The 23,115-nt window shown below is 39.5% G+C and overlaps 1 protein-coding gene across 2 annotated transcripts in view; it reads right to left on the bottom strand.

Moving 5' to 3' along the window:
* The window catches only part of CRHR2 (corticotropin releasing hormone receptor 2), a 446,496-nt gene extending 428,688 nt beyond the window's left edge, over positions 1-17,808 (bottom strand). For both annotated transcript variants that reach the window (XM_075587953.1, XM_075587949.1), the window contains exon 1: positions 17,579-17,808. Coding sequence is in view for 1 of the 2 variants with exons in the window: in XM_075587949.1 (XP_075444064.1) it covers positions 17,579-17,617 (39 nt within the window). In the remaining variant the exon portion in view is untranslated. The remainder of the gene's footprint in view (positions 1-17,578) is intronic.
* Between the last annotated feature and the right edge of the window lie 5,307 nt (positions 17,809-23,115).

A 23,115-nucleotide genomic window follows, 5' to 3' on the forward strand; every position in this document is an offset into this window, starting at 1 on the left:
AAATACATCAAAGAGACGAGACAGTGAGAGACAGTAAAGAGAGGAGGAAACAGAGAGACAGCAAGGAGAGTATGAGACAGAGAGACAAGAGAGGAGGAGACAGAAGGATTATGAGTAGGTGAGAATGGAAAGAAGGATGCACACCGGGCAGGAGGGAGTGCAAAGAGAGGGGAGGAGAGATAGCAAGGTCAGTAGTAGGAGGAAACAGAGAGACAGCAGGAGAGGAGACGACAGATGGGATGACGAAGAGAGAAATTGTAGTGTACACAGAGGAGCAGACACAGTAAATCAGGGAATGCAAAGAGAGGGGAGGAGAGAGTGCAAAGAGGAACAGGGCATACTGGAGCAGGGAGTGGAGGAGACACAGCAAAGTGGGGGAGGAGACAGAGAGATAGACAGCAAGGAGAGGAGACAGAGTGAGAGACAGCAAGAGGAGGAGGAGACAGTGATAGACAGCTCTGAGAGGAGTAGACAGGGGGATGATAAGGAACAGGGAATGCAGAGTAGTGTGCACCTGGACAGGAAGGAGTACAAAGAGAGGGGAGGAGAGACAGCAAGGTGAGGAGGAGACAGATGAGATGAGTAGGAGAGAAGGGACTGTAATGTGCACAGAGAGGAGCAGACACAGTAAGGCAGTGAGTGCAAAGAGATGGGAGGAGAGACTGCAAAGAGGAGCAGGGCATGATGGAGGAGAGAGTAAGGTGGGGAACAAGAGACATTAACGGTGAAAACAAAGAGTAATGTTTAATAAACTTTCAGATCTCCTAGATTGGCATATGTCATGCCAGGTACAGCTAGTTTTAATTAATATTGTTGAGGTATGTATGGATATACATTATTGTACACCCATACTTTATACAGCCTTTATTACATTATATACCATGTATTTAAGGGAAAAAGGTAATAAATGTAAAAATTATACTACCTTAATAACGCACCTTAAAGTTTGACCAACGCGCATGTGCAGTATTTTGGAAAACGCAGGTAATGTAATGATGGTGATTTTCCTAATAGACTTTATGTATGTATGTTGTGGAAGGAATATCCCGAGTAGAGTAAGAATGAATCAGAAAGTGCTTAATTTGGAGATAATAATTCAGAGTTAGGTAAAGAGGATTTGGAGCAAAGTTTGTCACGTCTAAGGAGCTTTCATTTAGATAACAAATGACCAAAATCAGTGAAATTTCTAGTTGTCCAAAGGTCATATGCTCTAATATTAAAACCTGGAGGAAATTGTGGGTTATCCAATATAGGTGCTAGTTTAGAGACTGAAGAAATAAACCTGTATTTAGATTTTACTGAATACCAGATACAGTACTAAAGGTAAAAATTAATTACATTAGAGGAAGATTGTTGGTCGTATTTATTCATCTTTGCCCAGGGAAAGGAAGCAGTCTTAATATACGAAGAGTTTATATCCACCCAGCAATCTAGCTTGGGGGTCAGAGTGCCAATATCTAAGTTGTTTTAAGTGGGATGCTAAATAATATTTATTTTATATCTGCAACCACTAGCTCCCCCCCTAATTTTGAGATAAGTAGGACACACTTTGCTAGCCTCGAACTTTTGTCTTGCCAGGTCAATTGGAACATTTTATCCGTGATATCTTTTAAGTATTTGATAGGGATTAGGACTGGAAGTGTTTGAAAATGATATTATAATCTTGGTAAAATATTCATCTTAATTTAGTTTATTTGTCGCAACCAAGTGATCTGGAATGTATTACCTTTTTGTAGATCCTTTTAATCTGGGAGAATAGATCAAAAAAGTTATATTTAAATAGGGATTGATAGTTTTTTTTGTAGATGCCTAGATGTTTAAAAATAGGTCTCTCTCCACTTACAGTATAGTTAAAATTTAGTTGTAATAATTTTACTTCGTGCTTTAGTACAGACAGGTTTAGGGCTTCTGATTTGTCCAAATTTATTTTATAGCCAGATACTGTAGTAAGCCGAATTAGAAAGTGTGGCCTGTAAATTTGGAAGGGAAGTGAATGGATTTAAAATAGTCAGAATAATATCATACGCAAAGAGGGACAGTTTAACATTCTCAGTGCCAAATTTAATGCCCTGTATGTTGGGATTCTCCCAGACAAGTGGCTCTGTTGTAAGAGCAAATAGGGGAGGAGAAATGGGGCAGCCTTGTCTAGTCCCATTAGATATTTTTATTTTGTTTAATTCCCCCCGGGGAGTTTTAGTATGGCCGTGTCAGATTTATACAGTGCTTGAATCCCCTTGAGATAAGGACGTGCAGATCAAAATTCTTCTAATGTGTTGTTCAATGTTCAGCTAATCCTGTCAAACGCCTTTTTGGCATTCATACTCAAAAGGATAGTTTTGTTTTTTGTGGTGTTCATATGCTCTTTTAATTAACTAGGGAAGCACTCTGATTGATACCTCAATTTGGGATGAGAGAGTAAACGTGATAGGACAAAGATCCAGAACACTGAATGAAACATGGGGAAAACTTTGAAACGCAAATCGATTTTGTCAGCAAATTGTCCTACTATTGTCAAACTTCAGTAAAAACCGATAACCTGGCCAATTTAATTCTCATACAATTGTGTGGTATTATACTGTATGAGCCAATAAATAAGACTAGTTTCCACTAATAGTTTAGGCACCGACAATAGAGTTGTTCATAAAAGTGGCTATTGTCTGTCACATCAAGCACAGTATTGAAGATAAATGTAAATGCCAAATATAGTACCACTCTCACAAAAAAAAAAACATCACACAAAGCATATTATTCTCAAGAAGGCCGTGATGTATTAGCAGTTATACTCTACAATTAAAAAATAGAAATCCGGCACTCCAGGGGACTTGAAGAAAGTTATTCAAATTTATTTACAAAATTACAAACAATTCATCATCAACATTTCGGTCCCCAAATGGACCGTTTTCAATATAAAAAAGCAGTGATACCCATTTGCTAAATATACCCACCAGGGGAAAAATGTAAGGGGGAGGGGACTGGGAGGGGCCTGGAAAAATGGTGCCAAGAGCCCAAGTGCAACTGTTGCTATGCAATTCTCCCAACAGTGTTGTTCTACCTGTGATACAGAAATAGAATAATTCTTATTGTGACTGTACATAATGATACACTACTTTGTGATGGATACATTCACACTTTGAAAGAAAGTGTGGTGCCCTGTAGCATTCATCCTTGGAGCTCCTCACTGCTCTCCCAGACCCCATCTACTCCCACCTGCTGTTACTTCGGTACTTCCTACAGGAGACACGCTGGATTTTCAATTGGTGTGTGGGATTACTGGGCTGGTTGAGTCTCTGCTTTACTGGATATGCAATTTGTAAAGTTCATTCATTCGCATTTCATGTCAGTGAAATTTCATTAGGGAGAATGATATGATCATCGGGATTTGAGTCTTTTATAGTCCCAACAATTGGTCTAATTGTTCAATTAACCTAAGCATATATTACTAATTATTGTACAGCTCTTACATACAAATAATTCTTACATAATAGATCTTAGATCACAACTTAACCCCACAAAACATGAACAGGTTATCTCCTATCCATACACATTTAATGTTTTGTATCAAGAATCCGATCGATGATATATATATATTTTTTTAAGCGATCTTAATAAATAAAAGAAATTATGAATTCCAAGATAGGGGCTGCACTGATAGGTTGAAACCTCTGGCAGATCTAAGTTAGGATGGCAGAAAGGTACTCACAACATGTCATTAGAATCAGTCAAGTTGTTTGGCCTCTGGAGAGAGGACACCCTGGTGTTATCTGACACCTGCCTTTTCCAAACAAACCCAACCTGGTCAACATGTATCAATTTAGGAAGGATCGGTTTAGTCTATTAGCCAATATCTTGCTGTAGAGTTTGTTATCAATATTTAAGAGGGAGATCGGTCTATACTGTAGCTACCACAATGTAAAAGGATCATTACATTCTATACATGATTGCAATGTTAGCTCTGGAAATTTGTTTTGGGATCATATTACCCTCTAAAAAAAGTCAAATATATTTAACAGATAAGAGGATAGGAAAGTAATGTATTTCTTTGTAGTATATGTGGAACATCCCATCTCGGCCTGGAGCTTTATTATATTTCAAGGGCTTGATTACTGCAATCAACTCTAATTCTGTTATTTTTTCACATTTAGGCTAATTATGTCCTCTTTTGATCATTTGGGTAGATTACACTTCCCTAAGAAATCACCGATTTGGGAGGAGAGGGAGGGTAGAGTTTGCATTTTCTAGGTCTAAATTGTACTATTTGGAGTAAAAGTGTAGGAATTCTATAGCAATCAATGAAGAATTGTAGGTAATCTCTGCATTTTCTTTATTTAGTAGCAGAAATCTAAGCCTTAGATTGGATCCGTCTTAATTTAGTGACGAAAATTCGGTCTGCTGTGCCACTCTTCTCGTACAAATGCATTTTCCATTTTAGGGCTCTGTATCTAATTGGACCCGTTTTAATTAGTCTCTGACAGACAGTAAAGTCTTGTATGTTTTTTTAGTTATATGTTTTTTGTGCTCTCGTTACAAGAATACTATTTTATCAGTGAGAACCTTCATTCATTGCCATTTGGTATTCTTTTTATAGGAGACTATTGAGATAAAAGTTCCCCTAATTGTGGCTTTATGCGATTCCCAAAAAGAATCATCAGAACCCTCATTAAGTCTGAAATCATCTTCTAGCAAGTCTTTATATTTATTATCTATTTCTGGATGGTTTAGAAGAGATTTGTTGAGTCTCCATTGACTATATCGGAGATGAATGAAGGGGGCTTTAAAGGTAATTTCAATTGAAGCGTGATCTGACCAAGTTATTGGACCTACAGTATTGTTTTCTGGGATACACACGTCAAAACACCAGGACTCACCTAAATGTAATCTGTATTCTATGTCTTTATTTATATAGCGCCATAAATGTACATAGCGCTTCACAGTAGTAATACATATCATATAAATAACAAATAATATAAATAACAGGTCATGGGAATAAGTGCTTTAGACATAAAAGTAACATTAAGAAAGAGGAGTCCCTGCTCCAAGGAGCTTACAATCTAATTGGTAGGTAGGGAGAACGTACAGAGACAGCAAGAGGGAATTCTAGTAAGTGCATCTGCAAATGTAATCTATTCTAGAGTAGAGATCATGTGGTGAGGAAAAGAAGGTGTAATCTCTCTGACTGTGATTCTTTGATCTCCAGGCATCAATTAGGGAAAACAACAAGAAAGAAAAAAGTGAGAAGCGCAGACAGTGGGGGTTGTGATTAAACTAAAATTCTTTATTAAATAAACTAGTCCCAGGAAAAACCCCTCTAGGACAACAATGTGAAATCAATACATAAATAGTGATTTAAAAGTAGTGCTGATGGAATGGATGTGCGGTACCAGTTGATCAGTCTCCAGGGGATTGAAAACGGGAGTTACCCGATAGACAGTCTTGGTCCTTTAGATAGTGCACTGCCCGGGCAGGTATTGGTGAAGAGGGGTACCCCAGGGTTGAGACAGTATTGGAAAAGCTCACCCTTTGAATACTGCAGATCCTTGGCGGTCCTGCTGTCCCTCAGATCACGGAAACCGCTCCGGTGCACACAGCATGGATGTGCTGTAACTCGCGATACCACGCAGCCCTCCGGGTGTCCGGGTCTGATGTCACTTCCGGCTGTGACGCACAGACCCTTCCCGGTAGTCTCTGGGCTCCGTCTTTCAGCGCTCCACCTCCTGATGGTACAGTGACCACACAGACAGCGCGTCAAGTGGTATTAGCCGCTTCCTTCAAACGCACTGTTTAGCCAGCAAACACTCTATTTTTTCCTCCTCCTACGCGTTTCACCAAAAGGCTTCGATCCCTGACGAAGCCTTTTGGTGAAACGCGTAGGAGGAGGAGCAAATAGAGTGTTTGCTGGCTAAACAGTGCGTTTGAAGGAAGCGGCTAATACCACTTGACGCGCTGTCTGTGTGGTCACTGTACCATCAGGAGGTGGAGCGCTGAAAGACGGAGCCCAGAGACTACCGGGAAGGGTCTGTGCGTCACAGCCGGAAGTGACATCAGACCCGGACACCCGGAGGGCTGCGTGGTATCGCGAGTTACAGCACATCCATGCTGTGTGCACTGGAGCGGTTTCCGTGATCTGAGGGACAGCAGGACCGCCAAGGATCTGCAGTATTCAAAGGGTGAGCTTTTCCAATACTGTCTCAACCCTGGGGTACCCCTCTTCACCAATACCTGCCCGGGCAGTGCACTATCTAAAGGACCAAGACTGTCTATCGGGTAACTCCCGTTTTCAATCCCCTGGAGACTGATCAACTGGTACCGCACATCCATTCCATCAGCACTACTTTTAAATCACTATTTATGTATTGATTTCACATTGTTGTCCTAGAGGGGTTTTTCCTGGGACTAGTTTATTTAATAAAGAATTTTAGTTTAATCACAACCCCCACTGTCTGCGCTTCTCACTTTTTTCTTTCTTGTTGTTACGCCCACACTAGGGACTGGGGGTTCCCTATTATCAGAAGCTGCATCCACCATCGGGTTGTGATTACTTTAATTCCATTTATATTTTAGTTAACACCAGAAAACACTCATTTGCACCGGACTGGTTCATGTCACATGCCTTTTTTGTTTTTGTGATTTTTTTCTCTTTTATTTTGCTCCAGTGCCCATATTCAAATAACAACCCATTCGGCGCTTTTATACTTTTTTTGTTTTTTTCTTATCAATTAGGGAAAGTTCTTTAATTAAATCTCAAAAATTCTTCGAATTTGTGATTATGTATGGTGGGGACCTAGACTTTTGTTTGTCTACATCAGGGTTCTGCACAATTTTAAAATGTGTAGGAGTATCCTCCAATGGACTACAGAGTTTATCTCAGGAAATATGATTGATGTTCATTGTGCACATATACATTGTAATATTAACTGAAATACAACTATGTATTTACTTTCAGGGTCTTTCTTTACCTCTTGGGTCTAAAAGGAACATCATGCTTAAATAAGATAGAGATCCCCCTTTTCTTAATTTTAAAGGATGAATAAAAAGCCATTGGAATGTCTCCTTGAAGTCTTTTGAACTCCAATGATGAACTCAGGTGCCACTTCTAATGTTATCTTTTTGAGATTCAATAGCAAAAAAATGTAGTGATCTTGGATCATTATTGTGGACCCGCTGAAAACTCCTACTGATCAGTCAATTGTATCCAGTTGCCCTAAATAGAAGAGCCCTGGAGCTAGTGACGTCACCCCCTGAAGAAGCACGAGAGTACGAAACGCGTTGAGGTTGTCACTACGTTCTATATGTCATCACGCAAGGTGTAGTTTACAGCTGGTGGGCAGATCAGATGTTTGCTAGTTCCCTCCGGCGGATAGTGATGCACATGCGCCACCATTATGCAGAGACTATGTGCTCGCGATCTACTGGAATCAGATGGGAACAGGCTAAACCACGAGGCTGCCTTAGGAGTTTCTCCGGCTGGTGAGTTTGATGTGACTCCACAGCTGAGATGCCAGCAGAGGATGGGCTGATCACCTTTTTTTCCCTGTGATATTTCCACGAGTGCCAGGTGCTGCGAGCAGACAGTCCAGGGACTTGGTGTACCGGGTCCTTGCAGATTTACATCACTTGGGCTATCAGCTCTCACTTGGACTCAGTGGATTTCACTTTTAATCTCTTAAATGTAGGTTCATGTAATTGTTGTGTGTTTTATATTATACATACTACTATTCAGTTTTGGCACGCTGTGTCTTTTTGTGTATTCATATATACAGTATATATACATTCATACATACATACATACTGTATGTAACTCTTGTACAATTTAACTTGGGTACATAAATAATAAATTCTATAATGAACAATACACTTTTCATTTCAATATCTTTATATGAATTAGTAGTGAAAAAGTTAATATAAAGGCGCGAACAACTTAAAATAAATAAAGGTGTAGAACTAATACAAATTACACACAGTGAACATAATAGTGATTAAAAATAAAATAAAATTAAAAAAATGTAAGTCTGATTACCCAGCTCAAACCCTCTGGTGGGACCTGTTTCACGGGTTCCAAGATGTGTGATATTTCTCAAATAATCCAGGGGGAGCATGTAGGGAAAGAAAAGACAAGAGAACAAACAATATACGTGTAGATGTATGGAAAAAGTTATAAGGCACGTGATGATTTCTTGGCTCATATGACTTGCCTACTCACAAGATATCAGTGGATAAAAGGCAGTTTGCAAGAAGGGCTGCTACCCGTGTGGAATGTATGTAGTCAGGATCTCTCCCTGAAAGGCTCAGTCAGCGATGAGATGAATTATGTGAAGGATGAGAAAAAGCTACATAGTGCGATCAGGCTGATAATAAATTCTTTATGTAAGAAAAGGTATAAAATGCGCACTCACAATGTGCAAGTTTAAAACAAGCATGTATCACTTAATAAGTGAAATTGAAGGTTCACCGCACTGCTCACCACCTCCCCTGAGTTCTTCAAGCTTCCACCGCTCGTAATCCGAGACTAGAGCTTCTTTCCTTGCGCCCGTCGGAGCGTGTGACATCACGGCTGCAGGGCTGGTGAACTACTGATCGCCTCCAAGATCAAAAAGATCCACTCAACGCGTTTCGCCCAGTTGAAAAGAACTGTATCCGGCTTCGTCAGGAGTGATACATGCTTGTTTTAAACTTGCACATTGTGAGTGCGCATTTTATACCTTTTTTTACATAAAGAATTTATTATCAGCCTGATCGCACTATGTAGCTTTCTCTCATCCTTCACATAATTCATCTCATCGCTGACTGAGCCTTTGAGGGAGAGATCCTGACTACATAAATTCCACACGGGTAGCAGCCCTTCTTGCAAACTGCCTTTTATCCACTGATATCTTGTGAGTAGGCAAGACATATGAGCCAAGAAATCATCACGTGCCTTATAACTTTTTCCATACATCTACACTTATATTGTGTGTTCTCTTGTCTTTTCTTCCCCTACAATATCTTAATATGAAACATACATAAAGCCTCTACGCTATACGTGACAGCTCCTAGCTATAGAAATTACATTTCTTCTCTGAATAAAATGGCACATACTTCACAAGAGGTAACATGGAATATACACGGTGGTCAGGAAAAAAGGGACACCCTCGTTTTTATCATATTATATATGTTTCTCCATCAATTCCCATTAAAATGTGCACAATTGAAGGTTATGCAGGTAAACACTATATAAAATGCACAATGTAGGCAATCAACTGATATGAACTAAATTGATGTCACTGTCTTTTGTCAGCAAGTACCAGACACACAGCGGTATGAGGTTCATTTTCAATAAACGAGAAATAGGGGTGTTTCCTTCATAGCTCGTAAATGTGTTAAACTGCTATAATCTAATCTGAAACACTAAGATTACTATAAACTTTGAGTTCAAAGTGTGGTTCAAAGTGTGTGTTCAATATGTCTTCCTTCTGCTGAAACGTTTGCCTGAAGATGCGTTGATCCAGCTGCTCTCACGCCTGAAAATAGGAATATGTACCTTCTTTACAAATTCGTTTTTTTCAGGCCTCCTAGGAACCCTCCTTTATCAGGAAACATTTGATGTAAGCGTTTTGGACCACAATTCTTGCTTTGTTTCAAGCACTTTATAACTTCTTCGGTAAATACCATTTTGTAACTATGCACTTGATGAGATAATCACGCCGTCACCAACTCCAAAGAGTTGTTATTATAACAATCTGGCAGATTTTTTACCGGCCTTTTTGGGCAGAAGCCTAAATCTTTAAGGAAATCTTCTGCTTGGGATTGGAGAGAGAACTGATGTTTATCTACCACCAGTCTAAAAAGGGGAAGTCTGAACAGTATCTAAGGCCCCTCTCCCACAGCAGGGTGGTAATGGGGCAAAGATCCTTCTGCCTAGAGATGCTGATCCTTGATAGATCACTGATTATTTTTCAAAAGTAAAGTCTCCTTTATTTTTGCAGTCAGTGAGAATCTTTTCTTTAGCCACAAAATAGTGGATTCTGATAACTATAACCCTGGATCTATTTGGGTCAAAAAATCTTGGGTCCAGAAAATGATGGACTCGGCCCATCAGAAGGGAGCTTTCTTCCAGAGATGGATTAATAAAGATGAACAGTCAGTCAATTTAGATAAGTGTGCAGACACTCCAAGGTAATCGATTCAGGGACATATCTTATCAGAAGATTCTGCCTCCTCTCCATTCTCAAGGTCATCAAGTTGTCCTTTAACAACCTTATTTCTTCATTTAATGTCAGGACTTCATAGTCAATGTTTGCTTGCAGTTGTAGAGACTCCTCCATATTTTGTTATAAATTTCCCATACTTTTACCCAACAATGCTATTTCTGCTTTAAATTCTACAATAACGTTATGCAGTTCTGCTTGGATAGAACTTTTAATGTCTTTTAGAAGGTCCTCTTAGTTTTTTATGTGATTTTTTTCTTCTCCAGATCCAAGTCCAAGGGACGTCAGGAAGGAAAGCCACCATTTTTGGGATCTGTTTCCCGTGCTTAATGTACACTTTTGTGTTTTTGGGAGGCCTCTCAGAAGTTGGGGAGACTATTATAATAATTTTGAAGAGTTTCAGATGGATTTTCGGACATATTAGGGGCAAAATTGTTGGAGCGCCTTAGCAGACATCCATACCCATTGACATCATGTGAGCGCCCCCAGCAGGCTCAATTTTAGTGATAATCGGGATAGACAAACTATTTTACCTACAGTACCCACTTCTATGATCATGCCAGGATATTATTATTAAAAACATCATCTGCATATCTGACAAATTGTGCTAGAACTCTTTGGACTCCTGAGTGTCTTTGAGTGGTAAACACACATTTCCAAGTTGGCAGGTCAGTTTCATTTTGCCAGGTTACGATGGATCCAATGTGATCATTCTTCCTGTAATTATACAGGTTAATAAGAATTTTAACCCAATGAGTGTTACGACCTGCTACGGTCATGTCTTGAAAGTGGCAGCAGGCTTAAGATGCTTTGGCTAAAGGGTAGAACTAAATGACCCTTTTTTCAAGAGAATATATAGGTATTGCACTGTGTATTTTTGTCACATTGGAAGTAGCTTTGGGCATCTTTTTGTCTGTTTTTTGTTGTCTTTGAGTGGTCTAAGGTCTAAGAATAACATTCCATTAGGCTTCAAATCACCAAAATGCAAGCACGTGAATTCCTTTCTGTCCCAAAAATATATTTGTGATCGCCCCAGAAAATAGACCCTTGCCAGGTCTTCCAGGCTAATGTTGAGTGGTGTGTCTCTGCTACCTGTTAACTACAATGTAACAAACACTAAATTATTTTATCAGAGCAGTGACTTCTCAGATGGGCTGTGGTGAGGACCAAAGGACATTAGGAGAGGTCAACATCTGCAATTGTTCTACGATATCAGTGATGTCTTCGGAATCATTACTTTACAAAGAAATGTAAATAGTTGGACATGTGCAAGTCACACTCATTATCAGTGCATATTACAGTTTGTTAAAAATGAACCCCAATATTAAAGTACTCCTCAGGGGATCAGCACACTTGCTTGACAGGCCATATAGGGGAAAAAACACAAACAGACACAGATCATAGTGCAACACTGTAGGGTAAAAACAGGTCTACACTAATACACACACTGCACATATAACATAGAGACTCCTAGTGACTATAAAAACTATTTATTAAATAAAAAGAACTATGCCATAAAATGGTTTGGACAAATGAGAACACCGCTGGTCATCCAGATATGAAAAATCGGAGCCCTACTTACAAGCAGCAAGGCAAATACAGGCAATGCAACAAAGAGTCTTCCGGCTGCTGCTGATGTCTTTGCAGAGATGTGATTCCTGCTGCACCGTGACTCTCGTGCTGACTCTCCCTCCAGGGGTTAACAGGAACAGTGGCAGTGTTGGAGGCCTGCTTGTGGGGCTCACAGCTCTCCTCCACGTGAGGCTGCTCTCCTCACTTCCTCCTCCGGTTACACACGGCCGTCATTGCCAGACAGAAGGGCACGTGCACACTCGCGTGCAGGCACGCTGAGACAGCCTGTGTAACCGGAGGAGGAAGTGAGGAGAGCAGCCTCACGTGGAGGAGAGCTGTGAGCCCCACAAGCAGGCCTCCAACACTGCCACTGTTCCTGTTAACCCCTGGAGGGAGAGTCAGCACGAGAGTCACGGTGCAGCAGGAATCACATCTCTGCAAAGACATCAGCAGCAGCCGGAAGACTCTTTGTTGCATTGCCTGTTTTTGCCTTGCTGCTTGTAAGTAGGGCTCCGATTTTTCATATCTGGATGACCAGCGGTGTTCTCATTTGTCCAAACCATTTTATGGCATAGTTCTTTTTATTTAATAAATAGTTTTTATAGTCACTAGGAGTCTCTATGTTATATGTGCAGTGTGTGTATTAGTGTAGACCTGTTTTTACCCTACAGTGTTGCACTATGATCTGTGTCTGTTTGTGTTTTTTCCCCTATATGGCCTGTCAAGCAAGTGTGCTGATCCCCTGAGGAGTACAGGATTATCCAATGAACTTTTGGCGCCAGGTTTTTCTTTGTTTTCACTTTCACTTTCTCTGTCAGTACTGACAGTATTACTAGGCAGCCTTTATATATACAGTATATATATTTTGCAATTGTCACACTGGTGTTTTAGTCTTTAGCGCTTGGGCACATTTTTTCTTTTTCCAATATTAAAGTGCAATACCATTATGCGTGTTTCTACATGGTACACCTGCACTACATTCTACAATACAGTACATTCATCTGCAAAACTACAGTATTTAGGAAAAACAGGATACTAAACAGTACAGTATATCCCTATTATGTACTGTATGTGCAGAAAGAAACAGAATGCCAAAATGTAAAGAAAGCCAGCAATCATGCGTGTGTAATGCATCATTTTACATCAATTGTTTCCATTGACCTAATGTCTTCTTTAATCCCTTCAGGACAGAATAGCTAAAGTACAAGACATTGCCCTGCAGGCTACATAGCTAAAGGGAGTAAGATTGTAGAGGCAGAGGGAGGCAGAGTGGAGGCTGTTAGAATAGGCTTACAGTAAGCAGCACAAAAACTTGAATACTTAAAAAGTTAAATAACATTTACTATAGCAACATATATATTAGGATTGCAATGCAGTGAAAGCACATAGCTATGTAGAACAGACTGCACTCCAGCATTAGGAGATATGTGAAGAAGCTTTGCACATTCCTCTAAAAAAACACCATAATAAACACCCCAATTTATACACTGTATTATATACTGCTTTCTTTAGGAGCTAGTTTGTCAATGTCTGACTTAAGAAAAAAGTGATGTGATTCCTCCAAAACTGCAGTGATCAGGGTCACGTTATATAGCATTTTTAAAGAAAATTTAAATAAATTAAAATATATTTTTTTCCCAGCATTAACGAGAGAGCACTAGCCCCCCCTTTGAGATCGTTTTCTTGTCTCTCTTACCAATAACATATGCTGTTTTGGCAGTAGGCTATGATGTAAGAGGTATTGGTAACAGGTTATGAAACCACCGCGGTGAGCAAGCATTGACTTTCCATAGTCTGCAGAGGATAGCATTTTCTGGCTGTGTGGCATTAACAACCTGTGGGGGGGACGCCTACTGTATTTATTCTGTAACTAGGAAACTCTCTAGGGCGATCTTTGTACTGCTGCAAAATCAATCAAAATTGGCAGAAGAAAATAAAGAAAAAAACAGAGGGTCAAAAATCATTCTGTACAAAAACAGTAAGACATTAATGTAGTTAAATCACCAATTCAGTTCATTATGCTAATAGATTTGCAAACTTTTCGTACACACTTTCCAACTTGGCGAAAATTCCCCATTTGTTTAGCCGAAAAATCGAGCTCAGTCTCCACAGCCTAAAAATAGTTTGAAAGAGGTGAAAAGAGAGATGAAGAAAGAGGGATGAAGAAAGAGATGAAAAAAGAGACATGAAAAAAGAGAGATGAAAAAAGAGAGATGAAGAAAGAGAGATGAAGAAAGACAGATGAAGAAAGACAGATGAAGAAAGACAGATGAAGAGAGAGGGCTGAAGAGAGAGGGCTGAAGAGAGAGGGATGAAGAGAGAGGGATGAAGAGAGAGATGAAGAGAGAGATGAAAGACAGACATGAAGACAGACATGAAGACAGACATGAAGACAGACATGAAGACAGACATGAAGACAGACATATGCAAATTACATTCATATGATTTCAATTAAAATAGTTCTATGTTCACAGGTATCTCTCTCCCCCTCTCCCCCATACCCCCTCTTCCAGATTGATTCTTCTCTAGGAAAATTCAAAATGACAAAGTTCGATTGAAAATATCAATTAGACCAAAATGTTTAGGCTAAAAATTCTAGCAACATTTTTGAATGCTCCAAGTGAAACACATGCAAAGAAAAATTGGCTAACTTCACACATCTATACTAATATACATACGTTTCTGTACTATTTTCTGCGGCATTATGGAATTTTAATAATGGGTGGAAGAGGGAAAGTCAAAATACCAGACACATGCACAAGCACATCACAGAAGGGAATCAAGGTGTCTTAATAATCTATCATACAGTATATATTATTGTACCTATAACGGCTATACCTCAATCTTTTAGTCTTATGCTGTTTGGGTATATAACAAGTCAAAATCGACATCTTGGCATGTGTAATACTTTTTGGGATCATCTCTAATACAAATGATCTCAGTGGAAGGTGTTCCCTGATTTTTAATCCATGTTATGTTAGCCAAAGTGATCCACCTCCCGATTCTGGTCATAACTGGGATATATTTGTAAATCCATCAACTTTGTAACTTTCCTTTAAGCAATTACAGTATAGCTAAAAACAAGTTAGTCATAACTTCAATTTATTAGTATATGTTAAATGCTTACTATGTTTCTCTTTTATAAAGTGACTGCAATAATCGATATGTTGCAATGAACAACCAGTTTGGGTTTAATGACTGTAAGCAACATTATAATAGGTGCAAAATAGGAAAGAAACAATATGTGTATATAGTTTTATATATATATATATATATATATATTATATACTGTATTTAGTATAAAAAAAACACACACATATAATGCATATATACAAACACATACAAACCCACCTATATACACACAAATACCGAAAACTTAAATAAACACATTCTTGGAAACAAACTGTTTCACAATTTCTAAAGAAACGCATTTTGTATAAAGTTATTTATTTTAAGCGTGAATTATTCTTCAAAGGCTCAGACGGCAGAATTTATTTATCTGTCTATTGTGATTTATGTAAACAAGTTGTGTTTGTTATCGTGGGAACTGTACAAACAAATTCTTGCAGAGGGAATCAGAGAGAAGGTATTAGCATTACAAGCGGCTTAATTAACCTCTCTTAAGTGGTAATAAAAACACACTTCTTGTGGAGGAAAATGAACAGATCGCTGTGTGAAAAAATAAACACTTTTGGAAAAGTTGGATTGCCGGCTTGTTTAACCATGGTGCTACCAACGGGGGTCTGCCAATCAATGGGTGCTAAAGAGTTAATTCTGTGTGGGGGTCACATGACCACGTCTCATTGGTATAGCTGGGGCAAGTAAAGGCGCCGCATGCCCCATAGAAAAAACTCTCCTAATAGCTATAGAGCATTTGTTTGTGATGCCTCAGAATTGCACTTGATACCTTGGGGTATCTACACTAGAGGTTCTCAACTCCAGTCTTATAGACCCCCTCTCCCCCCCAGGTTTTCAGGATATCCCAGCTTCAGCACAGGTGGCTCAATCAGAGTTGAGCCACCAGTGCTGAAGTTGGGATATCCTTAAAATTACCTTTGAGGTGTCCCGAGGACTGGAGTTGAGCATCCCTGGTCTAACCATCAAGGCAAAAGTGGTGCAATTCTAGGGTGAGAAAACAGCAACAGATGTATCAAGAAAACAGGTCCCAGTGAAATCAATGTTTCTGTTTGACACTTCTAGCTCAGATTTTTGCCTTACATAAACCTATGTGATGTTTGCTCCTTTGGAAGTGAAAGGGTTAATCACATGGGGTGATGTATCAAAGGATCCAATAACAAAATCAGTATAGACCCATGTAATCTGCATCCGATTTATCAGAGAAATACAGTACATTTTAAAGTATTGGGATTTTTTTTTCTTCCGTTAAATCTGGGGCAGATTTTATCCGAGTTTTGCAGCCAAAGTCTTCAGTACATTACTGCCATAGACACCCGTGCAGACATTTGGTACCAGCTTTGCTGCAGCGAGTCATTAATATGTTACCCCCACAGACACCTACAGTATGTGCAATATATCATCTTAATCAGCCAGGCCTTGGTGCAGACGTCCAATAAGAACATCCCAGCACTTTTCAGTACTTCATAGATTCACGAAAACACAAGAAGAATGATTGAGGTCACAGCAGTCCCTTTAACACGCACCATGAGTGCGTGTTAAAGGGACTGCTGTGGCCTCGGTAATTCTTCTTGTGTTTTCAACATTGGGTTTTTCCCCTATACACCTGGTAAATTATGTACAATCATATTTGGGTTTGAACGATATTTGACCATCAGTGTTCGTGTCTTCATAGATTCATGTAAGCTTCCTTGGATAACATTTATGTACACATTTTATTAAGAGATGACAAAGTCATTACTTCCTATGTAACATGATTGCAACCATATTTGATACCCAGACAAAAATACAAGCATATATCTAGAGCACCAGGGCATGAAAAGGAAAATAAATGATTCCTGCAGAAAGCATTAAAATACAACATCAATGTTGAATATTGAGAATTGCACCCATCAGACCTCTACATTAAACTTCCAATGTGGTTGTACAATTGTGCTATGATTGTCACTGCGGAACGTGCAGCATAAATAGGTTTTATTATCTTCCGAAAGTCACCTCTACTCCTCAGTGTAGAATGCACATCAAATACAAACATACTGTAACTGCTACCTATACAATACATAAAACAACGGTATACAACAGCATGTCTCATCTTTCCATCAGAGCAACACAAGATATAGTAATAACACTTTTATCCAAAATAGTATTCATGTAATCTATTAATCAGATTCGACCTGCACTATGAGACTGCCATACACAGCACTAGTTTTTTTATTCCCAGTAGAAATAAAGAACACTAATAAATACAGTGTATATGCATACCTATAAGGTAGACACCGCAGAACTGATTTTCAGGGAATAGAACAAATTAGGGGTTGAGATGTACGTAAATCAATATCATGCACATTGTATATTTCTTTCGCAGCAAATGACAACAAAGTATTTCAGCACCTTAAGTGTCTGTTACCTTCACTTCAATCTAATATCTGATACACTGTCAAACTTCTAATAGAGAAGACAAAATCCATTGGGGAATCATGTGTGCTGATCAAGCCACTGACACTAGAGAGAGTTTAAAGGGTACTTATCTAGAAAGCCTGTGTGACAGAGCCATGCATGCCTTAAATATCAATGGTTAGTCCAAATAAAAAAAGGTATCACTCAATACTGAAATACTCATTTATTCTGCACTATCGCAACTGGACTAACACGTCTATTTCTATTTAATTCAAACATGAAGTAAAACTTACTTGTAGAATGAGAAGCAAAATTGCAGCGTTCATTGTCATAATGTCCAAACCTGTGCTTTGTTTTATCTTGTATTCAGTATCTATGAAGAAGTTTGTATTGGTCTCCCCAGAATTTACTTCTTTGGTAAACTGCAGAACACCAGGTAAGTGTTAACTTAGCAAGCCTCAACTTTATTTGGCTGCAGTACGTTCACTTGGAGCTGTTCCCTTTACACAGTCTGCTCACTGACTCACAGGTTCCCTCTGTGGAGTGAGGGAGGGGCTTTTATTGGAGCACAGATACACATGCAATTTTAAAGGCACAGTGCCATACACTGAGCTATGCACTGGATGCAGAAACTGTACCATCGTATTTCTTTCTTACTAAGTGTGGGCACTTTCACAGTTGTTTTGTTTTTGGATTTGATTCTAAAAAATGTCCATGTTTTAATATTTGGAAATCCAAAATTTTGCCCAGTTCATAAAAAAAAAAAAAATGAAAAATGATAAGAACAATATGAGCCTTTCTTGGGTTATAGATAGAAGGACCTGTGTATGTGATTATGAGATATGTGAAAGTGATGACAAATAAATAAACTAGTTAGATAATGTACATGTGCAGGTGCAATATGCTAAATAGAACTAACAATATTGGAACCACAGGTGATCCACTAAGGTATAATAGAAACTGTAGCAAATGTCCAAAGAAATACAGGAAAGGATACCTGTGTGCACACTGAAAATCCATGTGTGGCTAGTATAAAAAGTATGTAATGCTTGTGCAACAAGAGGAACTTGTAATAGTATTTGTTTAAAAATACTAATATTAAACAAATACTATTAAACGTTATATCTTAAGGATTATGGATATTATATACTGTATCACAATTATTTTAAACAAATGGTATTAAACGTTATATTTTAAGAGTTCCTCTTGTTGCACAAGCATTACTTTCTTGGGTTTTGTCTCCAATTTTGCTCGGATAAAAAATGGATTCTGAAGTTTGATGCAAAAGTCCGAGTTAAACTTGTGAAGTTCGGATTTTGAACCTGCCCATCTTAAATGTCTATATCTAATATTGTCCCTATTGCCTTATTGAAATCAAATATTTAGAAATTAATTTCCATGAATCCTAGAGACCTAGCGCAGTTGTGACTGACTCCCTAACTCTAACCCTAACCCTAATGTCACTGGGCGAATAGTTTTAATTACTAGAGTGGGTCTCTTGGAAGGGCAAGTTCTCACTTTTAGGGGCACTGCTGAACATATGATTACTGACACAATTTGTGCTGGTCATAGCTCCATTGTTCCCATACATCAGGGGTGGCCAGTTCCAGTCCTCAAGAGGCCCAACAGGACAGGTATTAGGAATATCCCTGCTTCAGCACAGATGGCTCAATCAGTGACTCAGTCTTCAACTGAGCAACGGTTTGAGCCACCTGTGCTGAAGCAGGAATATCTTTAAAACATGACCTGTTGGTGGCCCTTGAGGATTGGAGTTTGCTACCCCTGCCATACATATTCAATCTCATTGCCTAACTGGTGGCAAGCACCTGGAAACCTTATTGTACAGAGACTACAAAGCTTTTAAACGAGGGAGCAAACCTCTTCAAATATCGTTTGTAAAAGGTGTAATAAAAGGACATCATTGCTTTATAAAATCAGGTAACTCTTCCCTTTAAAAAAAGGGAGTTTAGGTATTGGAAGAAGAAGCAGTATCACTCTCTGAGTGGCCTTATATGCAAAATATATCTTACAAAAGCAGCAATGGGATGGACCATCTACAACCCTTTGAGTGCATGAAAACCGGCGGCACCTGAGTGCCACCAGTCTTCAGGGTCTCAACCCCGTGATCCCTTGGTTTATTGATTGTGTGGTGGTGGACAGGCCCCGTAGGGCCTTGATAGAAGTGGAGGACACTCCCCTTCTGATCTGATCACATGTACCACTACATTGGATCTCCCCCTAAAGAAACAAGCATTCTTAGCTTAATGGACCCAACACGTCGTAGTACCCGTAGAGTGCCGGCCCTAATGATCATGGGGCATTCAATAGGTTAAGGTAAAGGTGTCTGCTAAAAACACAAAAAATACAGCGCACAACGCTCATAGTGCATTAAAAATTATATTGACATAAACAATTGATAAGGTGAGTATTGTGCGTACATCAAAGTGATGTTAAACAAGCATTTTCGGGATAATGTTACCCAAACACCACGTGGAAGCCGGATCAGATGTCCTCACAGGTATTGGAAGCTGCTTCGTGACCACTGGTTCCTATTGGGTAAGTATGGAGTCTTTGAAAGTCCCTGCTCCCACAAGGAGTTCAACACGTCTGCAGCTCACACAAGAGTTGCTGTCAGCTTAATATGCAGAGTTTCGTATTTGTCAGATCACCTTTGATGTGATTATGTTTTTCAAATAATAAATGTATACTGTATGTATAGGAAAGAAATACTGTTTTGATGGGGAAAGTACTACTGTGGAACTGATATGAATCCTATTCTAACCTCCTTGTGGCCAAATGCAAATCTTTTTATCTGATAACAAATTAGATTGCAAATTCGTCCTTTAAAACATGCATGTAGAGCGTAGTGTGAACGGCTGCAAAGAAAACAACAACTTCAGTTCCACATTGGAAAGAGTAGATTTTCACTGCATAAAAAAAATAATCATTATTTAGAACTTAATCATGAGGAAATCCAAATCATAAATTTCCATCAAAGCAAAGTACTGGAGCAAACATCACTTTGAATGTGCAGTCATTCAGACTGATAGCTAATGCCCCTTTTATTCACACTTTCCGGTAGCATAAAACAATACAAGAAATAATGAGAAAGGGTACAGACAAAGAGGCGAAGGGGACGGAAAGAAAGAAACAATCAACTGGAAATCTCAAGTTGGGTAGAAGTAAGCAGAGAGCGACCAAGCACTGCAGTAATACTGTACCAGAAAGAGGGACAAATATACAAGTAGTAGAAAAGAATGGAAGAGGAGGAGGAAAATCTCAGAAAGAAAAATGAAGGACCTACTGTATCTTAATGCGAACATTTAAAGGAGGCTGAAATGAGGTCTCGTAGGGACCTAGAAAGGTCCAGTGTCTTATGTTCTGAAATATGTGGAGAGCTGTTTAACATAGCAATACATCAGTAGAGATTCCGCACGATGCAGAGTAGCAGAGCACAGCCATGCAATGATCAGGATCTCAGCAGTAGAGTAAGAAACTTCTTTATTTAGACACCATGGTGCAGACAGGAATGGAGGGTAGCTCTTACGCGTTTCACGCCTGTGTGGCGCTTCGTCTCTGATTGCATGGCTGTGCTCTGCTACTCTGCATCGTGCGGAATCTCTACTGATCTACTGCCATTACGGATGCACGCCCAAAAGACAAGTAGAATACAGGCTTTATTCATGTGAGTTCAACACCATTTATCATATTGGGAGGTATAATACGGTGGTTGCAAGCGTGTGTGACATTGTCCTCATTAGGTGTGGTGTAGTGGAGCCAATCATTCTCCAGTTACAGCACTCCTAGGACCCCCAGAGATATGTCAAATACATTACGCTCACCTATATACCATATACTCACTTAATTGTGATTTGCCTGTCTTACCTTCATTCTTCAATCAAGAAATACCTTATGGATGTTATATAAACTGTTTTTCTATGGTCATTTGAGCACTATTGCTGAACTTTGTTCTTCTATCCTAACATAGCAATTCGTTTTTCAGACAGAAGCCTTTTTATTTTAAATAGAGATGGGTGAGTTGTGGAAGTTACAATTGGAGCCCCAGCTGCAAGGGTCCCTCCTGAAAAGAAAAATGTTATTCAAATTGCAAATGTTTAATAAAGCCAATTGCAATGGTAAGTTGTTATCTCAATATTTTTTTCTGTGAACTACATGGATCTGGCCTTCTAACACTTCTAATCTGACTCGGATGAAACGTTGGATTCAATTATATCTTTGACATTTTACTTTCTGAACTTCTCTCGATCACATGCTGTTAATACAAATGCGCTGTAGCCAGACTCACGGATTGGCAAACTCAGAGCTTTGAGAATATAACCCACTGCATGGGTAAATTGTGTAAAGGATAATGCTGCTGTCACTAATTACATAGAACCTACAAGACAACCCCCCTCCTAGGACCATAGTGAACTAATTTCAGTGACATGCTTAAAGGGAGCAGGGCCAGCTTGATGGCAGTGCCACCGGTGCAAGCCTCACACACACAGAGGCCCCGATCTTTTCATCATCATCGTCATCATCATCATCATCACCATAATCATCATCATCATCATCATCATCATCGTCATCATCGTCGTCGTCGTCGTCATCATCATCATCATCATCATCATCATCATCATCATCATCATCATCATCATCATCATCATCATCATCATCATCATCATCATCATCATCATCATCATCATCATCATCATCATCATCATCATTTTTTTTAAATGTAAATACAGGCCTCAACTTAAGGGGCATCACAATACTTTACAGTAAGTTAGATAACAATTACAATTGAATGGAATTATTTTTTTCAACAAGAGTCAGACAGGAAAGCAAGAGTGATAATAATACATCGTTTCATTAAATGAACAAGGGTTATGCATTCAGTTTACAGTCATTTCGTGGGCAGTCAGAGATATGATTATGGGCAAAGGTAACATTTACAGACAGGATTACAAGTGTGTTAGAAGAGGTAGGATAGGCGTGCAATGTGTTGTTAGAAGAGGCCCTTACCTCATGGAGCTTACAATCTATAGGCAGGGTAGGTTGAAACATTGGGTACAGGGAATGACATGGCTGGTGAGTTTCACATTTGCAATAGATCAGCTGTAATATTTCCAAACATTAGCGAATGGCTTCAAATGGCTGACACCCTTTGGCTACCCCTCGGCTGCCTCTAAAGGCTGTCTGCCTTTGGGGCATCGCAGAAGTAGGCTGAAGGCGCTCAAAATGAATGCAGCTGTGGTTTGAGAGTTGTTGTCCACCTGGATCATTAACATTCCAGTGGGTGGGGCTGATGAAACACATAGCAATAGGCAAAAACAGATGTTAACCCTTAGCACACTGGTTCTGTGTAGAGGGCAGCAGCTCTTGGGGACCCCTTTCAGATGTCTGCCTTTGGGGGAAAGCAGATGTGGCTGAAGGGGTCCAGAATGAATGCAGCTGTTCCTACAAAATATAAACTGATTGCCAGGGGTGAGTGCGCGGCCTCTGCAAATGCCTCTTACCTTCTCTCCAGAGCTGTAAGTTCTCCTCATCTCTGGCATCTTCTGCTTGCGATGGCTCATCGCCATGACAACGCGAAATAGTGCAGATGAGGAGCAGAAGGAGATGCCAGAGAAGGTAGGAGGCCCTATGCTCTCCCCGGGCACCGAGCCCCACCAAACTCCCAGCCGAGCCTGAAGGGCTGAAGGGGAGTCATTCTCAAATTTGACACCGAGCTGTATAAGTGTTTTTATTTAAAGTTAAACTTGGGACGGGTTTGACTTCGTCTGGCTGCTCCCCTTTGTGTGCAAGTTCTGGTACTGACAGAGCCCCT

Source organism: Ascaphus truei, chromosome 2 (genome assembly GCF_040206685.1).
Source record: "Ascaphus truei isolate aAscTru1 chromosome 2, aAscTru1.hap1, whole genome shotgun sequence".
NCBI classification, from domain to species: Eukaryota; Metazoa; Chordata; class Amphibia; order Anura; family Ascaphidae; genus Ascaphus; species Ascaphus truei.